The sequence below is a fragment of the Mastigoproctus giganteus genome, chromosome 10 (genome assembly GCF_048544385.1).
Source record: "Mastigoproctus giganteus isolate SK-2022 chromosome 10, ASM4854438v1, whole genome shotgun sequence".
In the NCBI taxonomy this organism is placed as follows: Eukaryota; Metazoa; Arthropoda; class Arachnida; order Uropygi; family Thelyphonidae; genus Mastigoproctus; species Mastigoproctus giganteus.
Window position 1 is genome coordinate 167046316 of NC_143584.1, and position 17421 is coordinate 167063736.

Here is a 17421-nt window from a genome sequence, read left to right on the forward strand (position 1 = left end):
AACCTCCCCTGAGTTCAAGGATGCTCATATAATTATGGCTAAGGGTTTGCTTACTTCCTTTGCCGTCGCCTTTAATATAACTAGATAGATCCAATTCACCTCAGGTGCCTTTCATATGTTTAACTTCAACAATTTTTCCTCCACTTTGTTCTCAGTTATTTCAAAATCATTTAGCTCCTTGTTAGAGTTTAATAAGCTTCTATCCTCCACTTCCATTCTTCAAGTGTGAATGTAGATGCAAAATACTTCAGTTTGTCAGCTGAGCAGGATCATAAATGGACAATCCATCGATATCAAGTGGACCAACCTGATTCATTCCCTTCCTTCCTTCTTCTTCTTCTGGCATTATAACCCAGGGTGGGTCTTAGCCTTCTCAACAATGTTCCGCCTGTAAGCCCTCCCAGAAGTCAAACGTCTCCAATTTCTTATTCTCATGATCTTTAAGTCTTCTTCTACATCATCCATCCATCTTTTCCACTGTCTTCCTCTTGCCCTCCTACCGGTAGGTGTCCATTTCATTATCCACTTAGTTGTTCTGCTGTCATCCATTCTCATAACATGTCCCAACCAGGCAAGTCTCTGGCTCTTCACAAATCTGACGATGTCTGCACCCGGAATAAGATTGTCAAGTTCATGGTTCATTCTGATCCTTCAGGATCCATCAACATCTTGTACAGGCCCAAAGACTTTTCGCAAAATTCTACTCTCGAACACTCTCAACGACTGTTCATTTTTACTCACTAATGTCCAAGCTTCGAAACCGAATGTTACAACTGGTCTAATGAGACTTTTGTATATTCTTAATTTTAAATGTCTGTTCAATAATCTGGACTTCCTTAGTTTTTCATGTGCATAGAAGTATCTTCCACTCAGGATATGGGACTTAATTTCATTAGTAATAGAGTTGCACTGGGTTATCTGCGAACCTAGATAGACGAAATTTTGAACATGCTCAAACGAGAAGCTGCTGGTTCTTAAATTTTCTGTGTTATCTGCCGTTTTCCAGACTTCCATATATTTTGTCTTCATTTATCCTAAGTCCTCTTCTTTGTGCTTCACTATCCAGCCGGCGCCTTCGTAGCCAGGTGGGAAGGAGCGACAGTGCGTAGCACACGCTTCTTGATTAGACTGGGATTCGAGCCCGTCATCATCAAATACAGAGGATGCGGAAAGGTCAGGGAATGACCACCGCATATTCCTGGAGCAATATGGCCTTAGTTGCTAATGCTCCTAAAACTAAACAACAAACAAACAAACTATCCAGCCTGGCCACTATTTCCTCCAGTGCTCCTTTAGTACTACTGTTAATAGCGACATCATCAGCATATGCACAGACCTGCACTGTCTTTGTGCCTATGTGTCAAGTTACTTCTAATTTTCTGACAACTGCCTTTAAAACCAAGTTAAATCATAAAGTAGAAAGTGCGTTGCCCTGTCTAACACCAGCATTAATGTCAAAGGGAAACGTCAATTCTTACCACTGCTTTAGAGCCAGCCAAGGTTGCTTTTATGAGACTAACAATTCTAGAGTTTATATAAGTAAAGAAGTTTTTGCTGTTTTTCTTTGCATCCTCTGCCAAATATTTGTCATAATCTGCCTTTGCTTGACTAACCTCTTTGTGATTTGATTACAGACTAGCTTATATCTACAGTAGGCTTCTGTGTCGCCTGATAATTTATATGCATCACATGCATTTTTCTTCTCTGCAAAGAGTCTCATTAGTTCATCTGACACCCATTTAGGCCGAAACCTTGAACAGTATTTCTTAGTTGGTATGAAAAGCCTAGTAGCTTCCAAGATTTATAAAAGAAAAACCCTTCTCTTTAACCCTGATGGTAGTTATATCTTTGAGTAAATCCCACATCAGTACACTCACCTAGTGGTTAACTGCCACCTAGTGGTTCCTTTATCTGAAAATTCGTAATGCATGAATAATAACTGCTGATAATCAGATCAAGAGTATTACTACTTCTGGTTGCCTCTTGAACATACTGCTATAGAAAAGATGTGCAAATGTATCTTTAATTCACAGGGAAGGGAGGGGGTTAAAGAAAACAAAAGTAATTACAGACCTGTTAGTTTAATTTCTGTACCAGTGAAAATAATGGCGTCACTGGTAATGCAGATACATCTAGAGAGGAATACAGTTATACTTTAGTCACGGCAGGGATTTGTCAAGGAGGCAGTCTTGTCAGACCAATCTAATTGGATACTATGATGCAGTAACCTAGGAACTGGATGCCAAAAAATAATTTTGATATCATATACTTGGCTTTCAGAAAAGCTTTTGATACTGTTGCATAGAAAGACTGCTATACAAATTGGAGCAGTGTGGCATTAAGGGAAAGTTACTGCTATGGATAAAGGGATATATGAGTGGGAGAAGTCAGAGTAGTTATCAATGGATACTGGCTTTCGTGGACTAATGTTATTATTGGAGTTCCTCAAGCTTCAGTGCTGGGCCCACTAATCTTCTCTATATTTATTAGTGATACTGTTGAAGGTATAATAGGCTTAGCATTTAAGTTTTCAGATAATACAAAGGTTGTAGATCTGCTGGAATGGGTGCATAGAAGGGCAATGAGGAAAACAAAAAGGTGCTTTTACCAAGAAGGCTTCAGTGCAGCAAATTTCAATAACTGGAGCCTATGCTCCTGTGAGGTGATCTGACTGGGGTTTAAGGCTTTGAATAGATTGAGTAAGCTCAATGCTGATGGCATTCCTCCTCATGTTCAGACTATGCATGAGGGAGCATAAATTCAAATTGAGAGAGGATAGTTGCAGGATAGATATGCAGAAGTTTGCCTTCAGCTAATGGGTAGTTGACTGTTGGAACAAATTCAAGGAATAACAAGAAAAACTGTTTGGAGGAGATCAACAGGTGATATGAGCGGTTTTTTTTTTTTTTTTTTGATACTGTATATGCTTGCTATCTTGCATCATTTACCACCACTAATACTAATGATTTTGTGGTAAATTGATGTCACTGCTGTCTTTGAACTTCACAGTTATTCTCCAATTTCCAATATCACTTTTATTCTGGTTTTGTTCTAACAACCAATGCCACCTTTTATCAGAAAAACATACTTATAAAAGGCACAAAAAGAATTAAGTTTAACCATAACTACATGAATAAATAGTTATGATGAAAACATGCATACATTCCCTATTATGTGAAATTTATTTGTATTCTTATAGTATGTTTGCTTTTCTTTTATATAATTATGATATATGGTATAAATTTCTCTGATATAAGCTCCAATGGCCTGTGTAACATTCAAAGCAGCAGACTATCAATACCTTTTTACAAAAAAAATTTTTTTTTATAAACTTATTTAAAGATCAAACATAAAAAAATGTAAATAAATCAAAAACTGCCTGATAGTTTATGAATAATCAGTGAGAAATTTTGAATCAAGTATTTTAAAAATTCACAGATGATAAATTTCAATTTGAAATTATAGAATTATGCAAAGAACTTTGTATGATGTAAACTATCTATTGAATCAAAATTAATATCATTTATCTGTGATATCATCAATTCATTTACAAATTATGCAATGTAAGGAGGAAAACAATCAGATAAATTTCTTAATACATTATGGGTATTAAAAAATTTCTGATTTCTGGGTGAGTGCTTACATAAATATAATTCGGAATTGTTTAATATAACATGAGTTGAATTTGACGTTCAAGTCAAAAATTATTGCTTTTCATGATGATTTGCATAATTTACTCAACTTCATCATATGATATGCATTATTAATAACATGGAAGTAAAGAGGAAACACCATTTAAACAGTGCCAGACCACCATTAAAAAACTGATTTTTAATTTCTAAAAGTTTGAAAGCATGAATAATATAAAAATTCTTTTCTTGATTTGTAATACCTAAAAATCTGAAGTATAAAAAAAAAAATAAAGTCCTTCAAAAAAGGCATCTGGAACCGAATGTCCTTTCTCAAATCTAATGATATCACAAGTAATAACTAAGCGAATTTATTAATTTTTCCTTATCAATAGTTCTGAGTAAGAATTAAAGAAATTTGATTGTACAGGAACTCGCCGACTTACGTAATACTCGACGTACAGAAATTCAACTTTACGTAAGTTTTTCCCAGCCCGGGCAAACTTTAAAAAATTGTGGAAATGTATTTTGCATCCTTTAGGAATAAATGGAGGTATCGCAAAAATATTGTAATGTGAACTAAATAGCACATTGTGTTTTTTTTTTGTTTTTTTTTGTAATTCGTTCCTAGTCCTTCAAAGTTGAAAATTTCGCTATATTACTAAGCTATTTATCTCTCTATGAGGTCATATTTATAATGGAAATTGCACTATCCTTTCATCGTTATCATATGCTCTGTTATAACAATCAATTGTGAACGACTTTGTGATATTTTTTTAAGGCACATTTCTGGAGGTCACAATAATAAAACAATTTGCACTTTCCGGTTTATTGGGTTTTTCTGTTGGTGCATCTAATTATAAACAGGTAGTAAACTCGTTCTTATTGCATTTGCAGTAATACCAATAACTGCAATTGTGTGGATTTTTACGATATTATGGTGAAATGTGTTTCCCTTCACTGAAATCTTTAATCATATAAAACACAAAATTTTCAGAAACTTCTCTTCATTCCTATTTACACATTATAATGATGAAGGGAAAGGGAACAACAGAAAGTGCAAGTGCTGGCAGTGCCAGGAAACGAAACAAAATTGATTTAGAAATGAAGATGAAAACGATTAAGAAGTACGAAGCAGGACAAAGTTTGTCATTTATTGCAAGGGAATTAGGTCTAGCTGCTTCAACAATGAATACTATTTTAAGGGAGAGTGCACATATAAAGTAACATGTCAAAAGATCAGCACACTTGAGATCAGCAGTGATCACAAAACAGCTTCAGGTGCTATATCGAATATGAAACAGCTGTTAATAATATGGATCGAAAATCAGATTCAGAAGCTAATGCTCCTGAGTCTAATGACCATTCAAGCAAAAGCAACAAGTATTTATAAAGATATTAAGGATAAGTATGGCGAATCCCAACCCAAGTTCGTGGCAAGCAACGGGTGGTTTAATAGGCTAAAGCATCGTGCTGGTTTCCACAAGGTTAAAGTATTAGGTGAAGTTGCCAGTGCCGATTCTGCAGCTGCAGAGAAATTTTGTTATGTGTTGGAAAAAATTATTGATGAAGACGGCTATTCAACGCATCAAATTTTTAACATTGACGAGACTGCTCTGTAAAGGAAAAAAATGCTGGATCGAACATACATTGCCAAAGAGGAAAATACAATGCCAGGATTCAAAGCGTCAAAAGATAGGGCCAAGCTCTTGCTTGGGGCTAATGCAGTGAGATATTACAGATTAAAACCACTGCTTGTATAGCATTCGGGAAATCCTCTTGCATTTAAGGGCATCAATAAAGCCACCCCACCCATGCATTTCTGATCGAACCAGAGAGCATGGATAACAATATCTCTCTTTGAGGATTGGTTTAAATGCTGCTTCATCCCCGAGGTTGAAAAATATTGTAAAGACAACGATGTTCCTTTCAAGATTTTGCTTCTATTAGATAATGCTCCTGGACATCCTACACATCTAGATGATTTCAATTCGAACATGAGAGTCATATTTCTACCGTCAAACACGACTTCCAACTTATCCTCCAACCTGTGGATCAGGGTGTTATTTCGAATTTAAAAGCATACTATTAATGTACAACATTTGCTCAGGCATTGCCTGCAGTAGACGGTGAGAAAAATTATGTTACGAGACTTTTGGAAATCTTACAATATTTACCATGCCATCTTAAAAATTAATAAGGCCTGGGCGGGAATTACTAAAAGTTGTTTAAATGGCACTGGAAGAAAATATGCCCACGGCACGTAAAAGGCTTCGAAGGATTTGAAAAAGATGAATTATATGAATCGGTTATAGATAAGATTGTAAAGGTTGCATGATTGTAAAGGTTACGATGATTGTAGGCTCAAATTTTTTACTGAAATCCAGGAGAACCCTCGTAACCATGAAACATACCTGCTTCAGAATGAAACAACATACAAAGCCTTAACGAGTTACGCACAAGCTGTCTTTACCATCAGACGGGCAAAGTTTGCTGAACTTAGAGCTGCTCAGAACAACGACCCTCAAGTGCAATAACAAACTGGGGTCGGATAGCATTTTCTCAACTGATAAAAGAGTAAGACTGATGATTAAATTACTATGCTGGCATCATCATGGTTGGCACTCCTTGAAAAGCTGACTCCCAGAGAGTGCTTGGCCTTTGGCACTCGCACAGTGGCTCCTGCCCCTGTGACTTTTGATCCCTCTACCCCCAGGTGCCGTCCGACACGAACATACCTTATACCCATCCCCTATTTCTCCTTACTCGGGTGGACTGCCTTCCCTATCTGTCCACTTTGGCTTGTTCCTCACATTCAGACCCCCCTTCCTCTTGTTCCCCAGGCCTTCTCTTCTCTTTCTCTTTTTTTTTTTTAACTTGGTCTTCATCCAGGACGCTCAGGCGACACTGGTGGAGACCAGCCAGAGAATAAAGGGCAGCCTGGCTACCTCCTAGCGGTGTGTGCGGGCAACGTGAGGTCCCACCAGGGGCCCTGCGGCCAAATGCCAGGACACCCAACAGAACCTAACGCAATATGTCTTATACAACAGACAACACTTTTCTGGAATTTACAGTAGTTCTGTATTTCTTCACAGTGTACATATGGCGCAGATGTGAGAAATCACAGGTGGCGCCTGACCCTAACACTATGCACACTATGTAAAGGTTGCAGAGCTACTTCAGTTGGAGGTTGATGCCAAAGACATGGGGGGGGGGTTAATAGAGGAAGAAGAGAAGAAATTATCTAACGAAGAACTTATTGAATTGCAGGCAGTGATAGTGAAAGAAGAAAATGCTGATGAAGCTCAAGATGAACCAAATGAGGAGCCAAGATGCTTCATCACCAGAGAGATCGCAATGGCATTTGGTGAAATTGCATTGGCAATGCCGAGGTTTGAGAAGATGGATCCTGACAGCGAATGATTCTTAAAAGTTAACAGAGGGGGTGAATGATATGCTTGCTACAAAGAAATCTACAATGAAAAGAAAAAAGCCATCGTCCAGTCATCCATTAATATATTCTTTCATAAGGTTGAGTGGCTTCTAAATCTCCACAGCCCTCAACCTTAGCAGCGGCGTACTTATGAGCTAAAGATGTCGATTCTGGCAACAATGCTCAAGAGGTAAAACTTACTGACATTATGCTTCTCTCCTCTCTTTTTTTGTAATTTTATAATTTTGAAATTTTTTTAAATTGCACACTTTTGTAATTTTTGCTGCGCATGAGATAAAATATTAAATAAATACAATAAATAATTCTATGTACATGTTTGTCGAACATTTCTTTTTTGATTCAATCAATTCAGCGATCACAATTGCGAGTGCTGCACAAGCATGGGGAAATTCCACAACTTACGTAGCGTTCCGCGGAACAACACTTATGTAAGTCGGGGAGTTTCTATATACGGTTTCAAATAAACTCTTTCATAGATTTTAAACAAAGAATTAAAAGTTAAGTGTATTTTAAGAAGTAAAAATGGTTAGAAGTATTAGACAGAATAGGCTAAAGTTACTTAATTTGTTATTTGTAACTGATTGCAACTATTCAGAAATGTATTATAAATAAAAAATGTACTCACATCCCATTTCTTCCATTCTTTCTAAGAGATATTCAACTAAAATAGTGGCAAAGATCGGGGATGTAGTTGAATTTGCAAGGAAAGAATTCGCAACGGTCTGTTAAAAGGAAATTTAATCTACATTTAAAAGCCAACTTGTTTAAATAAATTTCTATCACCATAAGAATAATAAGACAATAATTATGACTTTCAAATTGCATAACTAACACAACAGAAAAATTATAAGTGATTGAGGAAAATACTTTTTTTGGCAAGACCTTAGACTTCTGTTCCATAATATATTTTATGGAGGAAATAAATGTTACAATTGTTAACAGGTTAGCTTCTCTTTTGTTATTTTCTTGTTAAAGCTAATCACTTTGTGATTATCTTTAATAAGATTATCTTGCTCACATGCAATAGAAAAAAATGCAAAGAAATTACTTGTCAAAAACCCTGAAAATTGCTTACATGGTATATTGATTTTCACCTGATAATACAGCTATTTTAAAATGAAATACTGATTATTTTTTTGTCCTTGTCCCAAATATATAAAGTGCCTATTGAATTCAGCATGTCCAATGTAACTCAACTTACAATGTATGGGTCATCAGGAAATTTTACATTTAGCACTTTCAAAAAGCTTTATCAAGCCATTACCTATTATATTAATCTAACCCCTCCACCATACACAAATTACTCATTTGAGTAAATTGAACTAACTGAAGTTCTGTAAATTCTGTCTATAGCACTGCACCGATTCAAGGAATGACATAGGATATGATGGCTGAACACACATTATTCTCATTTCAAGCATTGCACACTTTAATCTGGCTTCTGTTTGAAAACATTCCTTCTTTTTTGCTAATTTAATATAAAATGAATTAATATATAATGACATTACTTGTTTATTATATTGATTTAAAAGATTCACATTATATGTACATTTTTATTAATCCTTTTGTACATGATTTCCTAGAAAGTATATAGGTCTGCAGTCTGTTCTGTGAACACAACTCAATTTCTGTGAACTTGTGCGCACTCAGTAGCATGTTCCTATGTGGATTTTGAAGTTTAATAAAAAACAACATTTTATACCTATATGCTTTCAAATATCAATATCTTTCAAAATTCAAATCAAAATTTAAAAAAAAATGCAAAAAAAATAAAATAAAATAAAAAGGTTATTGTTACTTATGTTACTCAGTAGTATCCTTTACACCTATTTAGTATTAGTAGTAGCAGTACAATGCAAAGAAACTCTGAGCCACACTGGCCAAAAATTAAATAAAAGACCTATATAACTCCCTATCTGCAATAAGGCCTCTAAGGTACGTCAATCCTTTAAAACTGATTTAATAATAAAATAAAATAATACAAAAGACTAAAATAATATTTACAAAAATTTATTATTTACAAAAAACTAGTTTAAAACAAAAATAAAATAAAATAAGTAAATAAGTTAAAATACATTAAAATATAAATTTACAAGTGATAAAAACACTATTGAAGCTTTCGGAGGTGTCTGCCTCCTTACTCGGCAAAAATGAAACTTAAGCAACACACATCCTTAAATACCAGGTTCACGGCACATGTGGATGACCAGGCATATACTCGGTATTTCTTTCATGTGTATCAGGACCGGAAGTGGTCTGGGGGCGTGGAAAACTAAAACGTTTATCTCTGGCAAAAACCACCGCCTCAAAAAGGGGGTGAAGCTTAACTCCTCTGTCTCTGTTCATGCTATTGTTGCCAGAGGATCCATCCACAGACTTTCCAGCCACTTGCGGTTCCAGAATCTATGCGCCCGGTCAAGGATGACGGCGTTGTCGGGGGAGATCTGGTGTTGTTTTTCCCAATAGTGCTCGGCAATGGCAGATTTATTGAGCTCTGCGGTCTGTATCGCTCTTGAATGTTCCCCCAGATGGTCCTTAAGATGCTGTCCTGTCTCCCCAACGTCATTCCCCACAATCCGGGCATGTGATCTCATATACGACCCCACTACTAGAATCCCTAGTAATGGGGTCTTTGACTTGTGACACTACTGTGTGCAACCGCCGGCCCAGGAGCTGCACACAGTGTGTCTGAAAGTTGCGAAGCATCCTCACAATGCGATCTGACAAGCCCAGATAGTAGGGAACATACACTGTGGCAAGCGATACAGGCGGAACTCCCGGATTGGGCTCAACTAAAAAAAAAAAAAAAAAAATGTGGAACCATTTAAAACTGGTAAGGGCTGGTTGAAAAGATTTAAAATCCAGGGAGAAGCTGCAAGTGCAGATGAAGGAGCCGAAACTTTCAAAAAAGAACTTGTTAAAATTATTGAAGAGGGGTATTGTGTGTTATACATCTCAACAAGTTTTTAACATAGCTGAAGCAGGACTTTTGTGAAAACGAATGCCTAAAAGAAGTTTTATATTGAAAGAAAAAAAAAAAAAAAAAACATACCAGGTTTCAAAGTGGGGAAGGATCGATTGACTTTATTGTTGGGTGGTAACACTGTGGGGGATTTAAAATTAATACCCCTTTTAGTTTATTTGGAAGAGGGCCAAAGTTCAACCCAAAATCGACACATTTTTCATATTAAATTCATGAATTAAAAATTCATGATTTTAATTGGAATTTTAAGTTTAATTTTGATACGTAAGCAGTTACCACATAATTATATACGTATGTAATGCAGAATATTTTATAGGTACAAATATTTGAATATTAAATATTTTGACCGATATTTGTGTACCATTTCACTACCATTTATTATTGATTAGGAACTATCCTATGGCACCAACCGCAACTTACAAATACATGTTATGGGAATGTGGCGGTCGCTTAGCGCGGATTCACTTAGCGCTCTGTTTTTCCAGAACGGATTATCAGCGTTAAGTGGGGGTTCATCATCAGCCATTTTCAATCCACTGCAGGATGAAGGCCTCTCCAGCAACTTTCCAGTTCCTTCTGTTTTGAGCACTGGCCATCCATTTACTACCCAAAAACTCATGAATTTCATCTATCCATCTCCACGTTTGTCTTCCAGGTTTTCTTCTAACTCCTCTTGGGTACCGTTCTGTTATTTTCTTAGTCCATCTGTCATCATGTCTTCGAGCTATGTGTCTTGCCCAAGACCATTTTAGTTCTTTAGTTTTGATAAGAATGCCCTTTACTTGAGTTTGCTGCCTAATCCATGTGTTTCTCTTCTTATCTAACAGTCTGATTCCCAATATAATTTGTTCCATTCTTCGCTGTGTAGTTCTCAGCTTCTCTTCCATTCTTTTGGTGAGTGCCCAAGTTTCACTTTCATAAGTCATGGTGGGGAGTATACATTGATTCATTATTTTACATTTCAGACAAACTGGGATATTGCTCTTCAGTATGTGACTATATTTCCTGAATGCTATCCATCCAAAATTTATTCTTCCCTTGACTTCCAGACATTTATCATTATTACAGCTAATAACTTGTCCCAGATAAGTATATGACTCCATCTTTTCAATTACTGCTCCTCCAATCATTATTTCCCTTTCCGTGGCATACTTGTTCATCATTACTTTTGTTTTAGCCATATTCATCTTTAGTCCAAAATCCTTACTAACTGTGCATAACCGATTAAGGTTTTCCTCTAATTCTTTGGTATCATGGCTTATGACCACAATGTCATCTGCAAATCGTAAATGGTTTAGGTACTCTCCGTTCACACTGACTCCTTTCTGCGACCAGTCTAATCTTCTGAAAGCTTCCTCAAGGGCAGTAGTAAACAGCTTCGGAGATATTGTGTCTCCTTGTCGAACTCCTTTCTCGATTTTAAATTTGCTACTGTCTTTGTCTAGTCTAATAAAGGAGGTAGCATCCTCATATATTTTCTTCAAATTCATAATATATGGGGTATCTATACCTTGTCTTTCCAGTGCCCGAAACATTGCCTTATGCTGTATGGTGTCAAATGCCTTTTCATAATCCACAAATGCCAGGCATAATGGTGGTTTATATATTCATTTGCTTTCTCCATTAGCTGTGATATTACATGAAGGTGAACCATAGTGGAGAATCCTGTCCTAAAGCTAACTTGCTCTTTCGGTTGATTCTCATCAAGTATTCTTTCTAATCTGTTAGTAATGACCCTTGTGAACAACTTGTAGATGTGGGATAACAAGCTAATTGGTCTATAATTTCCAATTTCTGATTTATCTCCTTTCTTATGCAGCAAAACTATGATTGCATTATTCCACTGCTTAGGCATCACACCTTTTCTAATGCACTTTGTGAAGGGCCTTGCCAGTTTTTGTGTTATGTCTCTTCCTCCCAATTTTAACAACTCTACAGTAACTTCATCTTCCCCCGGGGCTTCCCGATTTTTCGTTTTCTTGAATGCATGTTCTACCTCATCAGGAAGAATATCGGGTATGTCGTATGTGTTGCTACTTTGCAATCCATCTTCCCCACTGCTGGTATCATTCCCTCGCTCCTTGTATAATTCTCTATAGTAGTCTTCTGCTATTTGAATTATGCCTTCTCTGCTGTTTATAAGTACACCATCGCTATTCTTCAGTTTCAGTATCATTTGTCTTTCTGTTTTACTGCTCATGGCTGCTGATTTAAATCCTTTGTTTTCCCTTAATGCTTGTTCTACTTTTCTTGTGTTAAATCTTCTTATGTCCTCTCTGAGTCTCTTTCTAATGGCTTTGCACAACTCAGTATACTCAATTTTCTCCCTGTCAGTGTTTTTCTTGCTCTTCATTTGTCGTCTTCGGTTCATCATGACAAGTGTTTCTTAACTAATTTTTTCTTCTTTGGATTTCTGTTTCCCTATAGGTTTCTTGGGCTTTATCACTTTCAGAAAGTTGTAATATTCCTCGTCAATATCTTGGTCCTGAGCAGTCTGCAGAAGCTCAAACTTGTTCTTAGGTTCCAGTACATACTGCTTTTTCTCCTCCTCTGTTATCTCAAAGATCTTTGTATTATTTACTCGAGTCAGTTTTTTCCTTTCGTACATCTATATCAAGTGTACATCTTACCATTCTGTGATCACTTCCAACATTTACCTTATTCAGGACGGTAACATCATTCACAATATATCTTCTGTTAGTGAGGATGAAGTCGATTTCATTAGTTTTTAATCCATTTGGACTCTTCCATGTCCACTTTCTGTTCACCCTTTTCTTGAAAAAAATGTTCATTACTGACAGTACTTGAGATTCTGCAAATTTCACGTCTTTCACCTCTTTTATTTCTTTAACCAATTCCAAAATTTCCTATAGTTCCTCTTTCTGCGCTGTTTTGCCTTTTTCCAACCTTAGCATTGAAGTCCCCCATAATAATAGTGTAGTGGGTTTTCTGCTCATCTAGAAGACTCTCAATTTCGGTGTACATTTCTTCAACCTCTTCATCATCATGGCTCGATGTTGATGCATAAATCATTATAATCTTTAGCTTGTACCTCTTAGAAATCTTGAGTATTAATCTTGACACCCTTGGTGATGTACTTTTGAATGTGGGGGTTACCTGTACTTAATGCTGTAGGTCCTAAGATTTTAACTATGTCTTCCAGGGAGGTCATCAGCCAAAACAAAAGGAACCATAGCAATAAACAAGGTCTCTGTTACTGTTATGATGTATATGTACGAAACGTATACATCATAGTCGACCCTACAGAGACCAAAAAGGAAGGAATAAAAAGAAGAATATAATTAAAAATAAATAAATAAATAAAAATAAAATGCATAATTAAGCTAAAATAATACCGATTAAATCCTATAAAGGAAAATTGAATGAAAGTTTCCACTAAAATTTTAAATGAAGGCAAATACTCAGTTTGAAATTAAAACAAAGTAAAAGAAGGAGTAATCTTAAGACGAAAGAATAAAGTCAGGTTATGACAACAAATCAGGACCAAGATATTGACGAGGAACACTACAACTTTCTGAAAGTGATAAAGCCCAAGAAACCTATAGTTAAAAAGAAATCAAAAGAAGAAAAAAATTAGTCAAGAAACACTTGTAATGATGAACCGAAGACAACAAATGAAGGGCAAGATAAACACTGAAAAGGAGAATATTGAGTATACTGAGTTATGTAAAGTCATTAGAAAGAGACTGAGAGAGAACATAAGAAGATTTATCACAAGTAAAATACAACAAGCATTAAGGGAAAGCAAAGGACTTAAACCAGCAGCCAGACACAGTAATACAGAAAGACAAATGATACTGAAACTGAAGAATACGGATGGTGTACTTATAAATAGCAGAAAAGGCATATTTCAAATAGCAGAAGACTACTACAAAGAATTACACAAGAAGCAAGGGAATGATGCCAGCAGTGGCATCATTCCCAGATGGATCACAAATTAATAACATACACACGACATACCCAATATCCTTCCTGATGAGGTAGAACATGCATTGAAGAAAATGAAGAATCAGAAAGCCCCTTTACTATAGAGTTGTTAAAAGTGAGAGGAAGAGACATGGCACAGAAACTGGCAAAGGCTCTTCCCAAACTGATTTAGAAAAGGTGTGACGCCTAAGGAGTGGAATAATGCAATCATAGTTTTCTGCATAAAAAGGGGGATAAATCAGAAATTGGAAATTACAGACCAATTAGCTTGTTATCTCACCTACAAGTTGTTCACAAGGGTCATTACTAACAGATTAGAAAGAATATTTGATGAGAATCAATCAAAAGCACAAGCTGGCTCTAGGAAAGAATTCTCATCTATGGATCACCTTCACGTAATATCATGGCTAATAAAGAAAGCAAATGAATATAAAACATCATTGTGCCTGGAATTTGTGGACTATGAAAAGGCATTTGACTCCATACAGCATAAGGAAATGTTTCGGGCACAGGAAAGACATGGCATAGATACCCCATATATTATGATTTTGAAGAAAATATACGAGAACGCTACCTGATTTATTAGAGTAGACAAAGACAGTAGCAAATTTAAGATTGAGAAAGGAGTTCAACAAGGAGACACAATATCTCTGAAGTTGTTTACTGCTGTCCTTGAGGAAGCTTTCAGAAGATTAGACTGGTCGCAGAAAGGAGTCAATGTGAATGGAGAGTACATAAACCACTTACGATTTGCATATGACATTGTGATCATAAGCCACAATCCCAAAGAATTAGAGGAAAATCTTAATCAGTTATGCAGAGTTAGTACGGATTTCAGACTAAAGATGAATATGGCTAAAACAAAAGTAATGATGAACAAACATGCCACAGAAAGGGATATAATCATTGAAGGAGCAGTAATTGAAAAGGTGGAATCATATACTTCTCTGGGACAAGTCATTAGCTGTAATAATGATAAATGGCTGGAAGTCGAGAGAAGAAGAAATTTTGCATTCGGGAAATATAGTCACATATTGAGAAGCAATATCTCAATTTGCCTGAAACGTAAAATAATGAACCAATGTATACTCCCCACCATGACTTATAGAAATGAAACTTGGGCACTCACCAAAATAATGGGAGAGAAGCTGAGAACTACACAGTGAAAAATGGAATGAATTATTTTAGCAATCAGACTGTTAGATAAAAAGAGAAACACATAGATTAGGCAGCAAACTCAATTAACAGACATTCTTATCAAAACTAAAGAACTAAAATGGTCTTGGGCAGGACACGTAGCTCGAAGACATGATGACAGATGGACTAAGAAAAATTTAATAACAGAATGGTACCCAAGAGGAGCTAGAAGAAAACCTGGAAGACAACAGCAGAGATGGATAGATGAAATCCATGAGTTTATGGGTAGTAAATGGATCGCCATTGTACAAAACAGAAGGAACTGGAAAGTTGCTGGAGAGGCCTTCATCCTGCTGTGGATTAAAAATGGCTGATGATGATAACTTACTGTAGAAGTCGGTGAAAGTAGCTGAATGTAGTGAACGCAGGGCTGTACTAGAGACCAAAGAAGTTATCCGGTTGTTTTCTATATATTTGTATCAGTTGAAGTAACCCCAAGTGTTGGGGGTGGGTATGAATTGGTCAAAGTTAACTGTGCCCATGTGATGGGGAAGTAAGCAATTAAACAAATGAAGCAAATGTGCCAGCGAAGGGAGAAGCAAAGACTACCAAGGTGGCGTTGAAAAAACACTAAACTTTAGGACAAAAAAAGAAGTGATAGCAGAAGAATAGCATCTCGAAATTGCTTTTAGCCAGCCTAATCCCACAAAAGAAATGATTTGTAAAATTTAATGACAGCTGAAAGTAAATGGAAGAAGGGGAATATAGTTGTGCTCGATCTTATGGGGCTGCATAACCCATACCAAAGTTGGTGCCTGTACATATGCCTCGTGTACAGGGACCAACAATGTTGAAGAAGAAATATAAAAATTAAAATAATAATAAAGACGACAAAACAGTAAGCAGGACATAACAAAACATAATACCCCCCCCCATAGTTAGCCAATCCGTGGGTTGGCTAACTATGGGGGGGGGGGGTATTATGTTTTACACTTTCAACACCACGAGACACGACAGAGGCAAGGGGGTATGTGACTTCACATTATATACAGGCCGGAAAGTAATAAGAAATCAATCAGCAATTATGTTGTTTTCCGTATTTTCCGGCTTATAAAACGCGTTTTTTTTTTTCGCAAAGAAATACTTGGAAAATCACCCTGTGTCTTATATGGTCAGTGTCAGATTCAGCCTAAAGACTACCGGCAATGCATTTTCGATGCCGCAAGGTTTAGATAAAGGACGAGATTTTAAAGTGGAGTGTAGGATAAAGGATTCCATTCCTGCAAGAATAATTTCACTGACGTGATCTGAGCAAACGTTGACATCAGAAGTTTGAAACAGTAATCCGACCAAGGAAAAGAAGAAAAGAAGTCTCGCAGGTCATCCCATTTTGCATTCTTGTAATGCCAAACAACACGAGGCTGGGAATAGCCATGAGAAAAAGGTCCCATTGGAGAAGAGACGATCACCAAGTTGTGATCTGAAGTGCCTAAAGGACCTCTCACTTCGACCGTGTACTTAGAAGGGGTGGTTTGTGAGAAAAAGATCAAGCGTATTGGCTGTATGCTTAGGATTGCCTGGCATTCTTGTAGGTATTTTCTGTTAGTGCATCTAATTATAAATGGGTAGTAAACTGAATGTTATTGCATTTGCTATAATCCCAATAACTGCATGTTGGTTTTTACGCTATTATGGTGAAATGTGTTCCCCTTCACTGAAATCTTCAATCACATTATTATTATTAGCAATATGGTGCAAGGAAACCTGAGGCTTATGCTGCACCAGCCTAAAGAAAAAAATATCTGAATTACCCTGAGTGAGTGAGTGAGTGAGTGAGTGAGAGAGTGAGAGAGAGAGAGAGAGAGAGAGAGAGAGAGAGAGAGCGCGCAAGAGTCAGAAGTAGAAGTGAATCACCAAGAAAGAGAGGAATGATGATATTCAGCTCAGGACCCTGGTTGTGCCAAGCTTATACGCACCAGATGTGAGCCACTGGGGTTCATACAATAAAAAACAAATTTTCAGAAACTTCTTTTCATTCCTATTTACATGTTACAATGTTATTTGGTTTTTAGGAGCATTTGCAACTAAGGCCATATTGCTCCGGGAATATGCGGTGGTCATTCCCTGACATTTCCGTATCCTCCGTATTTGGTGGTGACGGGCTCGAACCCCAGTCTAATCAAGAAGCATGTGCTATGCACTGCTGCTCCTTCCCAACTGGCTACGGAAGCACCTACACATGTTACAATGATGAAGGGAAAGCGACTAAC

General features: G+C 36.7%; 1 protein-coding gene across 6 annotated transcripts in view; it reads right to left on the bottom strand.

Annotated features, from left to right (window-relative positions):
- Nipped-A (Transcription-associated protein Nipped-A) overlaps positions 1-17421 on the bottom strand; it is a 1216281-nt gene that overhangs the window by 873277 nt on the left and 325583 nt on the right. For all 6 annotated transcript variants that reach the window (XM_090382460.1, XM_090382459.1, XM_090382462.1 and 3 more), the window contains one exon: positions 7709-7805. In XM_090382460.1, the coding sequence (XP_090238586.1) occupies positions 7709-7805 (97 nt within the window). The remainder of the gene's footprint in view (positions 1-7708; positions 7806-17421) is intronic.